This window comes from Mixophyes fleayi, chromosome 3, assembly GCF_038048845.1.
Source record: "Mixophyes fleayi isolate aMixFle1 chromosome 3, aMixFle1.hap1, whole genome shotgun sequence".
Taxonomy (NCBI): Eukaryota; Metazoa; Chordata; class Amphibia; order Anura; family Limnodynastidae; genus Mixophyes; species Mixophyes fleayi.
Window position 1 is genome coordinate 48,741,034 of NC_134404.1, and position 18,000 is coordinate 48,759,033.

At 40.2% G+C, this 18,000-nt stretch overlaps 1 protein-coding gene across 2 annotated transcripts in view; it reads left to right on the forward strand.

Moving 5' to 3' along the window:
* ASAP2 (ArfGAP with SH3 domain, ankyrin repeat and PH domain 2) overlaps positions 1 to 18,000 on the forward strand; it is a 134,834-nt gene that overhangs the window by 97,193 nt on the left and 19,641 nt on the right. For both annotated transcript variants that reach the window (XM_075201456.1, XM_075201457.1), the window contains exons 8-18: positions 2,391 to 2,466; positions 6,986 to 7,072; positions 12,547 to 12,650; positions 12,746 to 12,815; positions 12,937 to 13,024; positions 13,615 to 13,663; positions 15,241 to 15,407; positions 15,969 to 16,102; positions 16,393 to 16,487; positions 16,825 to 17,014; positions 17,510 to 17,595. In XM_075201456.1, the coding sequence (XP_075057557.1) occupies positions 2,391 to 2,466; positions 6,986 to 7,072; positions 12,547 to 12,650; positions 12,746 to 12,815; positions 12,937 to 13,024; positions 13,615 to 13,663; positions 15,241 to 15,407; positions 15,969 to 16,102; positions 16,393 to 16,487; positions 16,825 to 17,014; positions 17,510 to 17,595 (1,146 nt within the window). The remainder of the gene's footprint in view (positions 1 to 2,390; positions 2,467 to 6,985; positions 7,073 to 12,546; positions 12,651 to 12,745; positions 12,816 to 12,936; positions 13,025 to 13,614; positions 13,664 to 15,240; positions 15,408 to 15,968; positions 16,103 to 16,392; positions 16,488 to 16,824; positions 17,015 to 17,509; positions 17,596 to 18,000) is intronic.

The window sequence follows — 18,000 nt, forward strand, 5'->3', positions numbered from 1 at the left end:
TATAATTACAGAACATGCAATGAAGTGCCCAACAATTTTACACACAAAAGGTCTTAACCGTAGCTTGTAATTACCATGTTTAATAAGGCAAACCACAATTTGAGTGAAGAATAATGATAGAGGCGTCTGACTTCAGGGTATTAGTGCAGATTTGTCACAGTCCTCTCTAATTAAATGCCCAGAGATGGAGTATGTGTAAGGCTTGGCTGCAGGGCCGTTGCTAGACAATATTACACAGTGTAAAACACATTAACAAGCCTTAGACATTAATGCTGATAAACAAATGAAAACTGGCCTATCCTCGGTCTGCACACTGTTATGCCACGGGCATGAACTGATCACTATATGGCCTCCCAAATCATGGTGGATTGGGGTAACCGGGCTCTGGGTTAATTTTACTGTGCCCTAATCATTATTTCAGTGGTACTCTGTCATGGTCTTACCTACTTGAGTGCTAATAGTACTTAATTAGAACATTGTGTCTATTTGGTGCATCGTTACATGTGCTCATCAATACTCAGTGATACTTTCAATTCTATTATAATATCTGGTACCCTCCAGCTGTTCATTTACTGTTTGCCCTTAAAGTGATCAGTTTTTTTGGTTTTTTTTGGTTTTTTATCCCCTCTCTGATTCGATCGGCTTTTAGCAAATTCAATTCTGCTGCTGCAGTTCTACACTGAAAATCTAATCACATAAATGGATCTGGTAATCTGATTATTGTACCTTTGATTTACAGCATGCTGCCGCCAAATGACTCGGTGGAGAAAACTAATTTGTTAAATGATTTTTTGGAATGGGTTGCTGTGTGCAACTACATTAGTCACCATAGCTTGTACAGAGTGCCAGGAATCCAGCAGCTGTATCCCCCGTGTGCGCTCGCTGCCTCTCAATATGCCTAGGGCTATTACTTTAACTCTTTCACAGCTAAACGCAGCCACACAGCTGAATTACTGCTATTCAAAGGTCAAAGCCAGTTCTTCATATGTCATTGTTCATTTAGTAAAGAATAGAGTGTTTATAAAGCTGCCCCACACAGCAAGGTTTTGGGTAATCGATTTGACCAACCATAATGCATCGTGTAGCCACATCCTGAGCAATCTGATTGGATATGATCCAGCAGGAGGGAAAACAAGAGTGGCCAGTGACCCTTATCAGGGAATGTGTGAGGTCATTGGCTGGATGAGTGGTCCTGAAACTTATTAATTACATTTTTTAAGCAAGCCACGCAGAGTTATGCAGTCAAACATTATGATGGTATCACACACTTTCCATGAGTTTGTACATTGCTGAACACTCCTTTCTTGTGGATCAAGCCGGCAAAATGTAATTGTAAACTATGTATTTCTCTAGTTTCAGTTAAACTAGATGAACAGCTAGAATGTGTAGATGTTACACTGCAGAATGAATGGCAGAAATGCATGCATGTATGAGACATTAATACACAGGGCTGTGCTTCTGCTGGTCATTCTCAGATTACAGAGCATGAAAACCGCAATCCATGTATATTATATGAAGATCCAGTTTTGAAAGTTCAAGAAAAAGGTGCTATTTGTTAAGATCTGTATAGGACCATATTCTAAGACCATGTTGTGTCTCATAGGTGTTACTCCTAGTAATGTATTTATTTATATTTGTCCACACAATTTACATTATAGTTCTTGGAAAAAAGAATGTTATTTACCTTGATTGCTCGGTCTTTAATCAAGCTTAAGTCCTCTGTCTCCCCAGCTGTTGTGGAACTACAACATTCAGCATGCCAAGTTAGCTTCTGTAGGTCCACAACAGCTGGGGAGACACATTGTCAGAGTTACAACTATTGTTGCTGTACAACAGATATTGTCCTTCAGATACATGAGATTAGTGCTGATTTGGGGCAAGAGCAGAGAAACTTCATATAGAGAGGGTGACGTAGGGGCGATCTTTGTTTACATAGACTGTGATGGCAGAAAGTGAGATACAGGTCCATCTAGCCTGCCCTCTGTGTTTGTGTGTTGTTGTTTGTAAGGAGGGGTAGGTTGCTTTTTGTGTGTGTGATTCTAATATTCTATATCTGAGTCTTACAATAGCCACAGTTTTGTCCCAGGCAGTAATGATTTATTTTACTATATGTATCTCCACCACAACTGCTAGGACACTATCCCATGGCCTGATGGAAACCTGCTATGTGAGATTAATCTTTCAGTCTTCCTACCCATGTATTCCTTTGCTGTAATAGTGACATGCAGTTTGCTGGAATGGACTATAAAGCCACAGCTGTATAATTGCTTTCAGGACAATTTATGTTATTGTGTAAAACTGCTTGTCACATAATTCACGTTTGTGTCTTCCAGCGACTGTCGTCTGTGCTGTGTCTGTCCTCAGCTCACTGAGCTTATTTTTCCTTTCAGCTTTTTCCAAGATGGCCTGAAAGCGGTCGAAAGCCTCAAACCCTCCATTGAGAAACTATCCACAGATTTACACACGGTAATATGCTTATGATTATTTTTTAAAGTTTACAAATAAACTAATTCTAAGCAGTAACATCAGAAATCACTGTTTATACAGGTATTATTCTCAGACGTTTATTCAAATACTACCAATGTTTGTGGATTAAATAAGAATGTCGTCGTGACCTGTATAGATTTTGGACATAGGCAGGACCGGACAGGGACTCCAGGAAAGACAGCCTTCCAGTCTGCAGCAATGGGGTTTTCTGTTTGTATCTTACCAAATTAGATCGCCCCCCTTTTCCTAGCTGTGCTTTTACCTGTGTTAATTAGTTGTAATGTAGCCGTAGGGCCGAGCTATTAACATTGCACTGAATAGATCCGAGTCTTATGGGACTTAATTAGGAACTACATATGTTAATTAGGTTCAGAACACAACATCTGCTTCTTAAACATCTTGTATATATTTAATATTCCCTTTATTTATTGCTGAACCATGTAAAATGTTTTTAGAACAAAGCATTACATTGGAGGAATCTCTGAATAGATGAATCAACACTATGTATACATTTAGGTACAGTAAAGATAGGGATGTGGCCTGTATACAGAGCTCTGTACGGTGCCTTGATCCCCAATAAATAATGCTTGTTCCTTTTAATACCAGAGTCCATAGCAGATTAGTTTTTTAACTTACACATTTTTTAAACAAACCACAAAATCCGCATATCTATTTTTACATGTAAATAACTTATTTAGTGATCAAAACCAAATCTTGAAAAACAGCCACACACAGGCCATGATTAGATGCACACACACTGATTTTATGGTATATAATGTGATCGGCTGATTTTACTAGTATCTTTCAGCTCACCCTCATCAAACTAAGCCGTCTACATTGTGTGTCATACAACAGGGTACATATCAAGCAGGTCTGGGGAATTTTGTAGCTTCATATAAATAAAGGATGATAATCATAATACTCCATTTACATTGGCTTCTGCACACCCCTTACCCCAGACTAGTGCATTACGCTTGTAAGTTGCAGCAGTTTCCATTCTCTGTTTGGACTGAGGACCTCTGCTGGGGCTTTGGGATGGGATACCTAATGCTAAATTACAGCCTGGCTGTGACTGAATGGATGTGTCTTAGATCAGATCCATCCTACTGCTGGGGCTTTGGGATGGGATACCTAGTGCTAAATTACAGCCTGGCTGTGACTGAATGGATGCATCTTAGATCAGATCTATCCTACTGCTGGGGTTTGGGATGGGATACTTAGTGCTAAATTACAGCCTGGCTGTGACTGAATGGATGCGTCTTAGATCAGATCTATCCTACTGCTGGGGCTTTGGGATGGGATACCTAGTGATAAATTACAGCCTGGCTGTGACTGAATAGATGTGTCTTAGATCAGATCCATCCTACTGCTGGGGCTTTGGGATGGGATACATAGTGCTAAATTACAGCCTGGCTGTGACTGAATGGATGTGTCCTAGATCAGATCCATCCTACTGCTGGGGCTTTGGTGGACACTGTAACAGCACAGAAATCTTCAGGAGGTGTGTTAAGCCCCCTTCCTCCTTAAGATGGAAACACCTTTGTCCTATACATTGGTAATTAAACGGAATGATATCCATCCAATCACAAGTGCGTCACATAGAGAGGGATAGTACACTTTCAACATTTTTTCCCACTTCATGAGACGATTTCTCCGCCTCATGAAGGTACAAGGCCCTGTTTACAGATATAACAAACTGAGTCATTTGGGAGCAGCTGTGAAAACCACACGTTACTTGCTGATCTCGTATTTTAGTCATTTTTCTAAATGTGTGTTGCTGGTTTCTGCAGGTTGGATGATAATTATTCTTACATGAGGCGTCTCGGTTATGTGTTCACAAAATGGGTTTTAATAAGAGTCTCCAGAATAACAACACATCCAGGTGCGAGGGCGCCTGAATGATTGTGTTATGTTAGAACTGCGTTCTTTATCAGTGGGTATATAACTGGCAATGTATACATGGGAAAGGAGAGACAAGGATTCTGATTGGGGCACCACTCTGTACTTTTCTTTGTGTACATTGTGGGATACCTTTTGATTCTAGGGGCACCACCTTGTGAAAAAAGTAAAATCAAATCAAAATGATATATATGTACAGGGAAATTGAGGTGCATGTATAAAAACTACAGTGATACATGAGTGTGTGTGTATGTGTGTATATATGTATGTGTGTATATATGTATGTGTGTATATATGTATGTGTGTATATATGTATGTGTGTATATATGTATGTGTGTATATATATATATGTATATGTATATATATATATATGTATATGTGTATATATATATATATATATATATATATATATATATATATATATATATATATATATATATATATATATATATTCCTCTCCTCTCCGATCCGATCGCAAATAACTTGCTGCAGGGTAGGCTGAGCGGTGAGGAGAATGATGCGAGATTCAGTGCTAGCTCCTATTTATGTTCAGTTTGTGTGTAAATGGACTAACGCTACTATCACTGGTAAATGGACTAGCGTTACTATCACTGGTAAATGTACTAGCAGAAGTTTTAGTTTTAGTAGTTTGCTTGTATAAAGTTTGTAACCGGGACCACACCGGCCAATCCAGTCCCTAGATCTGGAGACGGTACTGCAGGATTGGTTTCTATGGCCACACAGTTGCAGCCATTTGTTTTTTGGTCCTGGTAACCTGATCTCATGGGTTCCATTGAGTGTTGTCAGGTTACAAAGGCTAACAGTGGTCATCTGCCAACTGGGGTTTACAGGCATGACTGAAAATGATCTAATATTGTGCTCTCTTTTGAGGCTGCACATGTGATGTTATTAGGATCATTTGTAGATTTCTATTGGAATATTCCTGTGTGCCTGGCCAAGTATTATGGCATACTAGTTTGGAGACCTAAGAAGATCCAAAGTGGGCAGCACAGTGGTTAGCATTGCTGCCTCGCGGCTTTGAGGTCATGGTTTGATTCCAAAGCAGGATCTGTCTGTGTGGAGTTTGTATGGTCTCCCTGGGCTTGCGTTGGTTTCCTTTCCGCCAGGTGCTCAGGATTCCTCCCACAGTCCAGAAAAGACAGACATACTAGTAAGTTAATTGGCTTCTGATAAAATTCACCCTGGTGCGAGTCCATGTAGCAGGGACTATAGATTGTAAGCTCCCCTGTGGCAGGGACTGAGTGATTAAATATCCTCTGTAAAGTGCTGCGTACTATATGCACTGTATAGGTAACTGTTGATAAATAAATAGATATACTTATTATATAGATTTATTATGAAGAGCCCATGGAAAGGAAAGTGGGCACAATGGGCACAAGTACATTAAGAAGTTACATTCCAGAACAATTAGATATCCTGTAGCACATGGAGGATGTTAGAAATTATTTCTTAAAAGGAATAGCAGGTGCTTTTGAAAAAAAAATTCAAGTGTGTATAGCAAAGGATGTAAGGAATGGAATATATTCAGATCTATCCTGAGAATGATCCGTTAAAGGAGATGACCTCTTCCAAGTTTCAAGCTCACCCTGCCTCACCCCGACTAGCAGAAAGATGGACATTACCCCTGCCGTTACTCTGCTGTTACTGAGATAGACACTTGGTGAATGTTTATTGCAGATGGGACAACCTCCTAGGACAGCAGAGTCCGGCGGACAGGTCCACTTACAAGTTGTAGTCGGGTGAAACCACTCAAAGCTTTAGATAAATTATTAGGACAATTTAGATAAATTATTAGGATATTTTGTAATATGTCACAGCTCTTCCTTTACACCCTTTTTCTATTAATTAGATCACTATAGTAAATAATAAAGCACTGGGTTATGGTTCAAACCATTCAGCAGATCTGACAGGTAATTGTGTCCTGACTTCTTTGGGGCTGTTTAAGAGAGAGGCAAGAGAACGTTTCCCTAGGTTGTCTCATAGGGAGATCCTAAGATGCATTTTTATAGCTATATTTAATTTTTCATTTTTCTTTCTTTTTTAATAACTAGTCATGTGCTTTTATTTTTGATAAATGAAGTGCTAGCTTCAGGTCTGTATAGATTACAGTGCTCTTTAGTACTTTACTATTCCAAAGCAGGAAGGGATCCTGTGCTTGTAGTGCCTGGGACACAGAGATTGGATTAATCTGCCCCTAGTTATTAGGTGACTGGGATGTTGCATTAGGTCATTGTGACTTACATAGATCAGGTTATTGGTATAAGACTCTTTTCCACCCTAACTCTCCTAGAGAAAATTGGATCTCATGCTTCAAGAGCCACTGCTAGACTGGATTAACGATTCCTAATGATGTCTGTTTATCCGTGGCTTTCTGCTCGTCTTAACCTCTGATCATTTGTTCCATGCAGCTCCTAATGGAAAAGATTTAATGGCAGCGACTATTTTAGTATACAGATATGGAGCTATTCAGTCCACGCGGTCTCGTGACCTTTAGCTTTTTTATCCATTGCTTGGGATTAAGCACGACACAGAAATAGCCCCATACAACGTGTATTTGATGTGTTATGTTTTCTTTCAGATCAAACAAGTTCAGGATGAAGAAAGAAAACAACTGAGCCAGCTCAGGGACATCCTAAAATCTGCCCTGCAAGTGGAACAGAAGGAGGTGAGCTTGTGGGACTGGAGCGGTTGTAGAAGTGTCCCCGTCACACACATACCTTTATCATGATATAACCAGCTCCTACTCAATTGATGGTTGTCTGGTACACTTAAATTTAAATTAAATCGAGCCTAACTTTACATTAAACTATTAATTAAAGAAATATATTTACATCATCAAGGAGCAGTGATACCCCCTTGCTGGAGTGGGCTGAGGATCCTGCCTGGCAGCTCCGATTGTGGTTTAAATCACCTGTTGCAGCCTATCCATAAATCAGAGTGAATGAATGAATGCGGTGGCTCTGATTCATCACTCCCCTAAGTAAAAAATGTAGATCCGCCTCTGTCAAGCAGTTGGGGGATTTTTCTTGGCCCTGTGATCTGTACAGACATCTCTCAAAACTGAACTGATCTTTTTGCACCAGAGCACTATATTGTCACCAGAAGTCCCATGGACATCACCATGTGACATCACTAGGGATTCCCTGGATCTCTGCTGACATGAATCTAGAATTAACTGCTATTATAGATTCAATAAGATCTCGTTTTAAATATAAAAAAGCCTACAACTAAACAAGACAACATAAAGCCATAGATGTTACTAACTTAATAAGGCACTAAAAGTACTTGGTATCCCTGTACTTGGGAGAACTAGACAAATACTTCTCTGGTTTCATTTTCTGACATTGCCCTGAGGATGTAACCCTGGAAAAAATATGGACTAATACTGTTTTGTGAAATGTTTTTCCCTCGCTAAGGTAAAATAAAAAGTTACCAATTTCAATATTTTACAAAGAGACATCGCCTGCGCATCCCCAGTATCTACCTGGGCAGATGTTCTGCCTTTCTCTTGACCAACATATTTAGAGTTTATGAATGGTTAAACTTATTGTGACTTTAGTAGTGTAACTATATGAAGCTTGAAAGAGAAACCAAATCCAGCATCCTACCACATTAGACCCACTGCTTTAATTACAGTAAAGTTTTATGATTGTCTCCTAAAATACTGGTAGCATTAGCCTCATCTATAAATCATCATCATCTTGCTCCACAAAATGAAACTCCCAACACTAAGCGCATCAGAGCACCTACCATGCACTTGGCAAGGAACAAGCTCGCTCTACTCCCTGCAGGTGGTGCAGACTTTACTTCCGCAAGCCCGTGCATTTAAATGGAAATCTCCAGGTGCACCTGTGCCACAGCACCACCAAAGAGGACTTGGCCAGTTTGTTTAGTAAAGGCCGCAGGAGGCACTCATAAGAATAAATCATCCAACTCTTTGGGGAAATCCCATTTACAATCATGTTCCAACTGATTTCATGCCGGGGTCACTGATCATATTGATGTTGGCAGCTAACTTGATTATTCACTGTAAAATAACAAATGCAATCCTTAACTTGTGTAGTAGGTCATTAAATTCAATGGCCACAAGCGTGTTATTTTCCAGTGTGCTACATTTTCCTCTAATTCTGAATGTAAATATCACTCCTGGCACGTGTCTCAAAGATATTATGTAATGAACTAGGGGATGTGTTTCCTTCTTGGCTGTATGTTGTACTGGCTGATGATTTATTTGATTGGCTGGCAGGCTGACAGATTGTTTCATTGGCTCACATTTTACAGACAGTTCGATTGTTCCTCAAATTCCGCCTAAGCATTATAAAGGTGTCTGACTTGTTTTCTGCTGAACCATATACTTGAATTACTAATTCCTAGATATAAGCTAAACTGTTACTCATGAATGTGTTTATCCTTTTCTCACGAATGCTTTCACCTCTTGTGACCGAAGTCTAGAAGAGTAAGTGTGTTAATCCCATTAATTTCTTGCAGTGCATGTGTCACCTGTGTTTATAGTTATCTGCATGCTCTATCAAGGCCTCTCCCAGCAGTATACCTTCATGCCTGTTGTTACTTACCATATATGGGAGGAGAAATAAAGGTATATAAACCTACACCACCCAGGACCTCTCTGTTCCTAATTTGCAAAGCGATCTATATAATTTTGCACTAGTAATTATTATTTTAGTAAAAGCCACGCCCACGTACGATATTCCCTTGTCCAACTTCAAACTTCAATGTATATTGTTTGAAACTTGGAACCATCCCTCAGAAGTTAATTTGCATACTTTTTTCCTGAACATCATTTTACTTTATATGAAGCCTGTTATGGGCATTGCTGGTAGACTAAAGGGTTCGAAGAAGCCAACTGAGAAAAGCGCTGACAGAGAGAAGTCACCAGCTTTGCCCAGTTGTCGCATTGCACACAGTAAGGTGCCCAAACACAGGTTGATCCTGGCCAAGAGGCAGATCTCTGTCAGGTTTGGACATAACTGTTGATTGGTGCTGATTTTTGATTTATTTATTTAAAAAAAAAAAAAAAAAAATTATACCCACACACCTGTCAAAATCACAGTCTACACCTTTTATCTCAGGTCTACATACAGTGTTTCCTATAAAATGACAGATAATGGGCAGGTGTTTGTATTGACAGAGGGCGAAGGACACTGCTGAGGTCCCAGATTGTTTGCACATGTGTGTCTAGGCACTCTCCTATGTCCCTGCCTGTAAATACACCACATATATACATATAACAATATCCTAATATTGTTTGTCTCCTGGGAGCAGCTTTGTGCATTTGATTTGTGTAAAATGACAATATATTTTGCTGCAGATAAACCAGAGGAGGTCTGATTGGTTGGCAGATAATTATGTAAATGTTTATCTATTTGTCTAGTCAGACAGCTGCTATCTGTGTATTACACATGAGTAACCATGTAAAACAGTGCAACATGCATATGATAGAAATGTACTTACCAGCTGGGCTATGGCAGATGCCCTCTCCAGGAACAGAAGGACCTATGCCAAGTTCTCTTGGCACATTACAGGGCTCGCCCATGGAAATGGCAGTTATTTAGTCTGTCTACATGCATCAAGGTTTGGAGTAGGAAGTGGTTAAGTGTGGGTTAACCACATAAAATGAAAGGTCTCTCTGAAGCAGATTTAGGATTGTATTACATTGAGGTTTACAAGTGCAGTCAAACAGCTGTGAAGAGAGCTCTTGAGAAAATAGAGACTCCACGCTGGAAATCCAGAGGAAGTGGGAACCCCTGGGGAAGAAACAGAGCACCAGTGGGAATGTGCTGGTCTTACCTGCGAGTGCAGTCATCTAATTCTTCTTCTAAATATAGCGTGCAAAGCTGACATTGACACCACCTGCAATGTTATATACAGGATATCTGTTTAATAAATCATTAGTGGTAACACAGTGTCTGTGAGCACTGCAGGAAGATTGTTGTCTTTCAAACAGTGTTGGACTTGGTGTATGAAGAGCCCACCGGGGAAAGTAGTGCAGGAGCAGAGATAGATCACAGAGAGGGTGACCTCCAACCAGCTCCCTCCATGCCATTGTTCCCATATAGGGCATGGATATCCGTTTAGGAGGCGCTGTGAGATAGCAGTCGGGACCCTCGGGCACTGGGGCCAAGGGAAGGCTTCCAAATTTCGACACTGGCACCAGCAAATGACCCAGGCTTTTTTACTAGCGCGTTACAACAGAGAAACAAACATGACCAAACTTGGGTCTGGTTTGTCTAACGTGGGTGATGTTTTATATAGTCCATAAGATATATGATGTTCTTTCAAAGAATTATTGTCAAACCCAGCACTGTCCCAGAGTTAAATGCAGAGAGCTTTCTAGTGATCTCTATACACTATAATGGGTATTTTGGTGACTGACCTACTATACAGAGTGCAATCTAGTGATCTCTATACTATAGAGAGAGCATTCTGGTACAATACAAAGAGCATTCTGGTGACCTTTATGCATCTAGGAACAGATACAATTACAAATACCACACTGATAAGTTCCACTTTAATGTGCCCTGTGTCACCAATTTGGTTTGCCTTAAACATCTCTTCTTATAGGCCAGATTGGCAACACTACATTGTCAGCCTATCTCATGGGCACTTACACAGCATTTTCAGCAATCATCCCAACATTGTCCTTGAGGTAATCCGTACAACCTGAGCGCATTGCGTGCACAAAATACGGAGTGGTCATGCCACGTCGGGGGAGAGGTCATGCCTACTAGCGCGTCCAGATGTCAAACCCAGCCCCCCCAAAAACCCCCACCCTCCTCTAAGCATGCTTTGTATGGCTGCATGCATCGGTGGCAGGAACATGCGGCGCCCACTTGTTATGAGGTCCCTGCTCACCATGGTACCAACTGCCTTGGAGTTTGGCCAGAAGTGCTGACTGCTGCCCTCTTCACTGTGCCATCTAACATGTTTATTTATATGTATATTATTCACACAATGTTATCTTTATTACTGCATAGGGAATCTGGACACTGTTTTGTTTCAATACAATATCTACTCAGATCTGAACATTTCCGATCTGGCCTTACATTGCGTTTTATTCACAATATACCGATTTTGGCATCTTTATTTTCCATTTCATAATTTTACTACTTTTTATTTCACCTTATTTTCCTTCTGTTTTGCACCTTTTCTTTTTGCAACCAGGTCACCAACAAAAAAAATTACACTGCCTTCAATACAAGGCTACCCAAGCCTTCATCAACATTAAGTAAATTGGTAGTATGAGGAAAAAGAGGTCCGTTCATGCGGTGACTGACAGACCGCTTAGTCTCCAGCACTCAAAGTAGAAGGATTCAGTTTGATATGAATATAAATATGTGGCATGTGTGCACACAATTATTGTTGATGTGTACAATAAAATTGTAGCTACTCACATTGATGGGGCAGCCTCCGCTGACAATGCTGGTGTTCTGCCCAGGAGAGTCATGGGGAATCTGTCATAGTTTTGAGACCCTGCCAATCAGTGCGTGTGTGAGCCATGTTACTAGTAAGTGTGTGCATAACTAATATACAGTATGTTAAAATTTTTAATTAGCGCATTTGTTTATTTTTTCTTTGAAGTGCCTATCCAGTCTTGTATAGGTTCCAGTTACCAGGAGCCATATTGTACGGTCAGCTCGCCATACTGGAGCGTGCTTTTATTCAGCTCTATTACAGGAGATTTGGATGGATGTTAACTTACCATGCAGTGCTGCTTCTAGCGGTCAGGCATGAGGAACGGAATCCCCATATTTACTACATGATAGGGGCAAGTAAGAGAGGGATGGGTCTGTCCAAAACTTTTGTAGAAAGAATAGCACATTCCATACTCTGAAATATAAGTGCTTTAAAAGTCATCTTGTAGTTATTTGATCTATATAAAAACACTTGGCCTGCAGATTTATTCAGTTGTCATCGTATAAACTAGTTTAAATCATTAGGTAGTGACTAAAACTAACATGTGAATCTCATACTTTAATTACAAAAACACTGTAAAAAATAAGAGGGTATCTACAAGTCCATAATTACCAGAAATAAAGGGATTTATTTCTTGGACTCCTCTGTTCTGAAGATTAAACAGTAAAATGTACTTGTGCTCACCAGGCATTTTACTGTTGTTAGGATTCCCAGATCCGCCAGAGCACTGCGTACAGCTTGCACCAGCCCCAGGGGAACAAGGAACATGGCACGGAGAGGAATGGTTACCTCTACAAGAAGAGTGACGGGTCAGTGCCTGTTTATTATAAACTTATAATAAGCATTATTGTTGATGATAAAATATTTTTAGCATTAATATGTTTTCTTCTTTCATTTTGTGCAGGATAAGAAAAGTTTGGCAGAAGAGAAAATGTTCTGTTAAAAATGGTTTCCTCACAATAGCCCATGGCACAGTAAGTAGAGATTTCTCTTTCTGAGTGCAAAGAGTATTTTGGGGAAGAGCAGGTAACAACTTGGGCTAATACTGGTGACTGGTGTCTCCATCTAAATACCCTGTGGACTTTCTTTTATCAGACCAACATACCGCCTGCAAAACTGAACCTGCTGACCTGTCAAGTGAAAACTAACCCAGAGGAAAAGAAAAGCTTTGACCTCATCTCTCGTAGGTTCCACTTACATTCTCATTGTTTGTTTGTAAATGGTTAATATGAAGAGGGGTCAGCGTGATTCTTGTACGAAGGTTCCTAATGTTTGTCTTACCTCGTAAGCCACATTCAAGCGGTAGTCAGCCACAATAAGCATGAAAAATATAAAAACCTTTATCACTAATAATAAACTTTATTGAAATGATATAAAATTTATCAAACAACAAAGCTGAATTTGCCATTGTGAAACTGGTTTTCTACCAGCCTGTGAGAAGTGGGTCATTGTTGGCTGCATTGCATTGTATTGTATTGCTGCAGGATTCTCTCTGGCAGTGACGTATTCAGAGGTGAACACCCATTGAGGGTTTTCCACCAGCAACATAGAGGGACCTGAGAATCACATGTGGCTCATGAGCCACTAGTTAGGGCTCACTATTACCTCAGCCTTGTGCCATGAGAGAAACCAGGCAACATTTTCTGTCTCGCCCACATATTTTTTATATATTTCAATTACTATTTTGATTTATAGTCTTGAGGCTCACAGACTTATAGAATAGTGACACTTTGTTAGCGTAGTAATGTCTTTCACTATGATTTCTCCCAATAGATGACCGGACATATCATTTCCAGGCTGAAGATGAACAAGAGTGCCAAATGTAAGTACGAGGGGGAACTGTGACGCCCACATTTCTGTCACTTCATGGAAATCTCTTCATATTTGTATACAATATTTTTACTCAATTTCACCTATGATTAAGTTCACCCATACTCGGTGAAGGCAGCCATTTTATGGCGTGAACCAATGTTCATGCTAATACAACCTTGAAACTTTGTACCTCATGCTTTAAGGAGATTGCATTATGCAGATACAAAATTGTTTGGGAAACTTGTTCACTATGAACAAGTGTACTGTTGCTGAGGCACTGAGAACTTGTGCCATCATCACTGAGACGTGAAATGCCTGTGTTACATGGGAATCGATAGACCACATCCTAAATTATATTGGTTCAGCCGCCAAAATGGCTGCCTCCAATCTGTTTAGACAACAGGTACACTTGACAAATGTGTTTCTTTACACACTGCGCCACCTAGAGACATAAGCAGAAATTGCAGCGCTCACAATTAAAATTGGATTGCCTACAACTACAAAAGTGTGTATCTACACCACATAATACTGTAAATTTGCAGTGTTAAACGTTCAGGCAACAATATATTACTCTAATTTAGACTTGATTGCCAAAAAAAACCCAACAAGTGTGTGTGTATGTGTATGTGTGTGTGTATATATATATATAAGTTCAATCCATATACTTTTGCACACCATCTAGAAATTCCTTTCAGAATTGTAATGCATAGTTTCTGTGAAATGGAATTTCACATATCTGACCCAGCCTGTCCTATATTGGTGTATTGGGGAAAAAGGAAACTTAATTAGTACATTAAGCATGAGGAGCCTAAATGATAAATCTTTTTGTTTTGGGGAGTTATTTCTGTCTCGGGTATTGCAATAGCAGTGAAATGTGGATTTTAATTCGGCCAAGCTGGAATCTTGCTACAAACCCTTACAACTAGGCCTGAATCCTGAATGTGGTGCATCCATGACATATAGGTACATTCAGTATTAGATGTGATATAATACAGCAGATAATACTCCTCACAAACGATTAAATATATATGCACACAAAATTACTATATGCACGGTCAATGAAGAAAGCCCCTATTAGCTGCACCGGTGAATTTGCAATCAGCCAATTTAGTGCTGGAAACCATCGTTGACATCGGTGTGTACTTCCACCTGCTCTCTAGCAGGTGCAAAAGCTACAGCTCCTAACAGGCCTATGTGTCTCCATGCTGGTCTTTTTCAGACGCGTTTGTGCGAACACGCTTACACTGTACACAGCCTACATTAGACTGCTCCTTTTTTCCACCATTCTGCCTCTCCAGTAGTACACAGGCGAAAGTGTTAGATGTGTGCAACTCTGCATTTGTGCATATACATGCGCTCACTCTGTTTGTTTGCTGCCCTGTCAAGGTCACAAAGTGGCCAGATTTCTTATTGAAATTGGGAACTATTAGTCATCTTCTGAAAGTAGGTCTTAGATGATACGTGCTGTAACCTGCAGGGTAAGAAGGCTGGTATTTGGGTAGTTTTCCCAGAAAGGTTTAGAAGGATAAACTGTTTGACAAGCTAAACATTGTGGCTCCCAGACATGATGAGATCTTCTAAATCTAGATGGATGTCCGTGCTCCAGAACAGCAAAGAAGAAGCCTTAAACAATGCGTTCAAAGGAGACCATAGCACAGGAGAAAACAACATAGTCCAGGAACTGACCAAGGAGATAATATCCGATATCCAGAAAATGCCAGGGAACAATGTCTGCTGTGACTGTAGAGCAGCAGGTACTGTAATCCAGACCCTCTGTGTTATTTATATTTATCTCATTTTAGATGTTATTCTAATTACTTGATGTATCATAATGTAATTGCCTCTAGTGGACTGTGGACTGTCTATCATGTAAACCGTTCTGGCAGCAGTTACTTAGTTTAATTGTTCATCCTCTTCAGGTAATTAGCTACATCCACAGGATTCCATTCCTACTTTGCTGGCTGCAGTCCAGAACTTACATAAAGCTCCTTATTACTGTTTACACCACCTTTCCAGAATGCCTAATTGAATTTCTAATGGTAATGCTAAGTACGGATCATTTTGTACAACCCAGTGGAGCAGAACGGTTCTAAAGTGATGATGTTATACCTGAAATGAAGAAATGTACTGTTTAACAATATCATTGACCATGGACCTATAAACATATGGTAGAATTCACTTAAACCAAGACATACTGGATATTTGCAGTATGTTTGAACTGTGCAAGTGACAATGTTTAGTAATGCATGTCTTCTGTATACGGCTAGTGGAAAGACTGTTAGGCTGTAACGTGACGAATCCGGTTTTATTTTCAGAGCCTACTTGGCTTTCCACAAACTTGGGTATACTGACGTGTATTGAGTGCTCAGGGATCCACCGCGAGCTGGGAGTACATTACTCCAGAATACAATCACTCACACTGGACGTATTGGGGACTTCTGAGCTGTTGGTATGAACACGTGATAAACTGCTCATCTCTTTACAGCCCTCCTCCGAATGAATATATATTACATATATACACATACATACATATATACACACACACACACTGTACGCTCTCCCACCACAATAAATGTGCCCCTGCCCTCTTTTCCTCTCTTTCCATACACTAAGATTTATAGATGTCTCCAATCCAGCATTTATAGGACCTGCTCTTCCCAATTAAATTACAACATTGATCATGTTTACAACAAAGCACATTTATAAATATGCCAACTGTATTTTTTTTTTTCGTTTTAGCTTGCCAAAAATATTGGAAATACAGCATTTAATGAGATTATGGAGGTGTGTTTGCCCGCAGATGATACTGTGAAACCTGCTCCCTGCAGTGACATGTAAGTTATGTGCCGAGACTCTCGGAGAGATTAGGTGACCCACACTCCTTACAAACAGCCGGGGCTGCTACCAATATCACTAGTAAAAGTTACATTAAATAGTATCATCAGTTAGAGTTTTTATATAGACTGTCTGTTGTAGAACTAAAAGTCCCAGCATGCCCTATGAGCTGGAAAACCACCAAGTGCCCACCGCTGGTGTTCATCAGTGATTTGTGGTTCTGGAGTCCTCGGTAGTCGCCCAACAATCGGAGAATCGGAGAAGCTGCCTCTGATATACAAGAATATTATTCAGACATGGGTGCAGTAATCTGTGCTTTTACTCCCACTATTTCAGGAATGCCAGGAAAGATTATATTACTGCAAAGTACATTGAGAGACGGTATGCAAGGAAAAAATACGCCGACAATGCATCTAAGCTGCACAGCCTGTGTGACGCCGTCAAGACCAGAGATATATTTGCACTGGTGCAACTGTACGCGGATGGCGTAGACCTCACGGAAACCATTCCATTAGCTAATGGACATGTGAGTGCACAGACCTAGCGTGGTAAATGTATTGTCTATGCTATTGGTGATCAGTGTTCTATTTTCTTCATATGTGGCCCTTACCCCTTCATGAGGGTTGCACACCAGCCAATTGTATAGAATTCCCCATGTTTTACCAGAGCAGCAACACACACAAAAAAAAAAAATCCCTGCCCCACTAATCAGTTGTTCCTTTGCTTTTCTGTATGTGATCAGCGACTGATGCCATGTATATAAATACAACGACTTAGGCTTTAAATAATGTAGACACATTTTATAACAAATTTAAATAATTATTTGCTGCTTTGGAACTCCTTCTGCTATTGATAAAATGAATGAATAAAACTGACCCATTAGTGTGGTTATGAAGTGGTATTGTACATTCTACACCCGCGTTCTGCATAGATCATGCTGATAAATCTATTGGATTATGCTACATTTATCTGGTTGTCTATGGCCCTGTTATACCCAATATTAAATCTTTTGTTTTTGCAGGAGCAAGGCGAGACTGCTCTACATCTAGCTGTCAGATCAGTGGACCGCACTTCATTGCACATAGTTGATTTCCTGGTTCAAAACAGGTATGTATAATACCAATATATTAATGAATCGCAGTGTTTCTATGTGACGTGCTTAGTCTTCTGATCTGTATCTCTTCACTAAAACTGGTGCCTGCTGTCTCTACTGTCACAGCGGTGCCCGCTGTCACTGCGGTGCAGGATTTACCCCTCCTGGCTTTCTCACCTGTGTTGTGTTTATTAGCAGCCTCATCATATTGGTGAGCTCGAAGGGTTAAGCTGGGTACACACTACAGAAATTTCGACCTACTTTTTATGCAGAGCGATTTTACATGCGATCGATGTTCCGATCGCTGGGTCCATGGACTGCATACACACTAGCCTTGTTTAGGACGATAAAGGGAAGAGCGGACGTCCCTTTAGCCACTTTTTACAGCCATGTTGTCGTAAGCAATGACTGTAATTTCG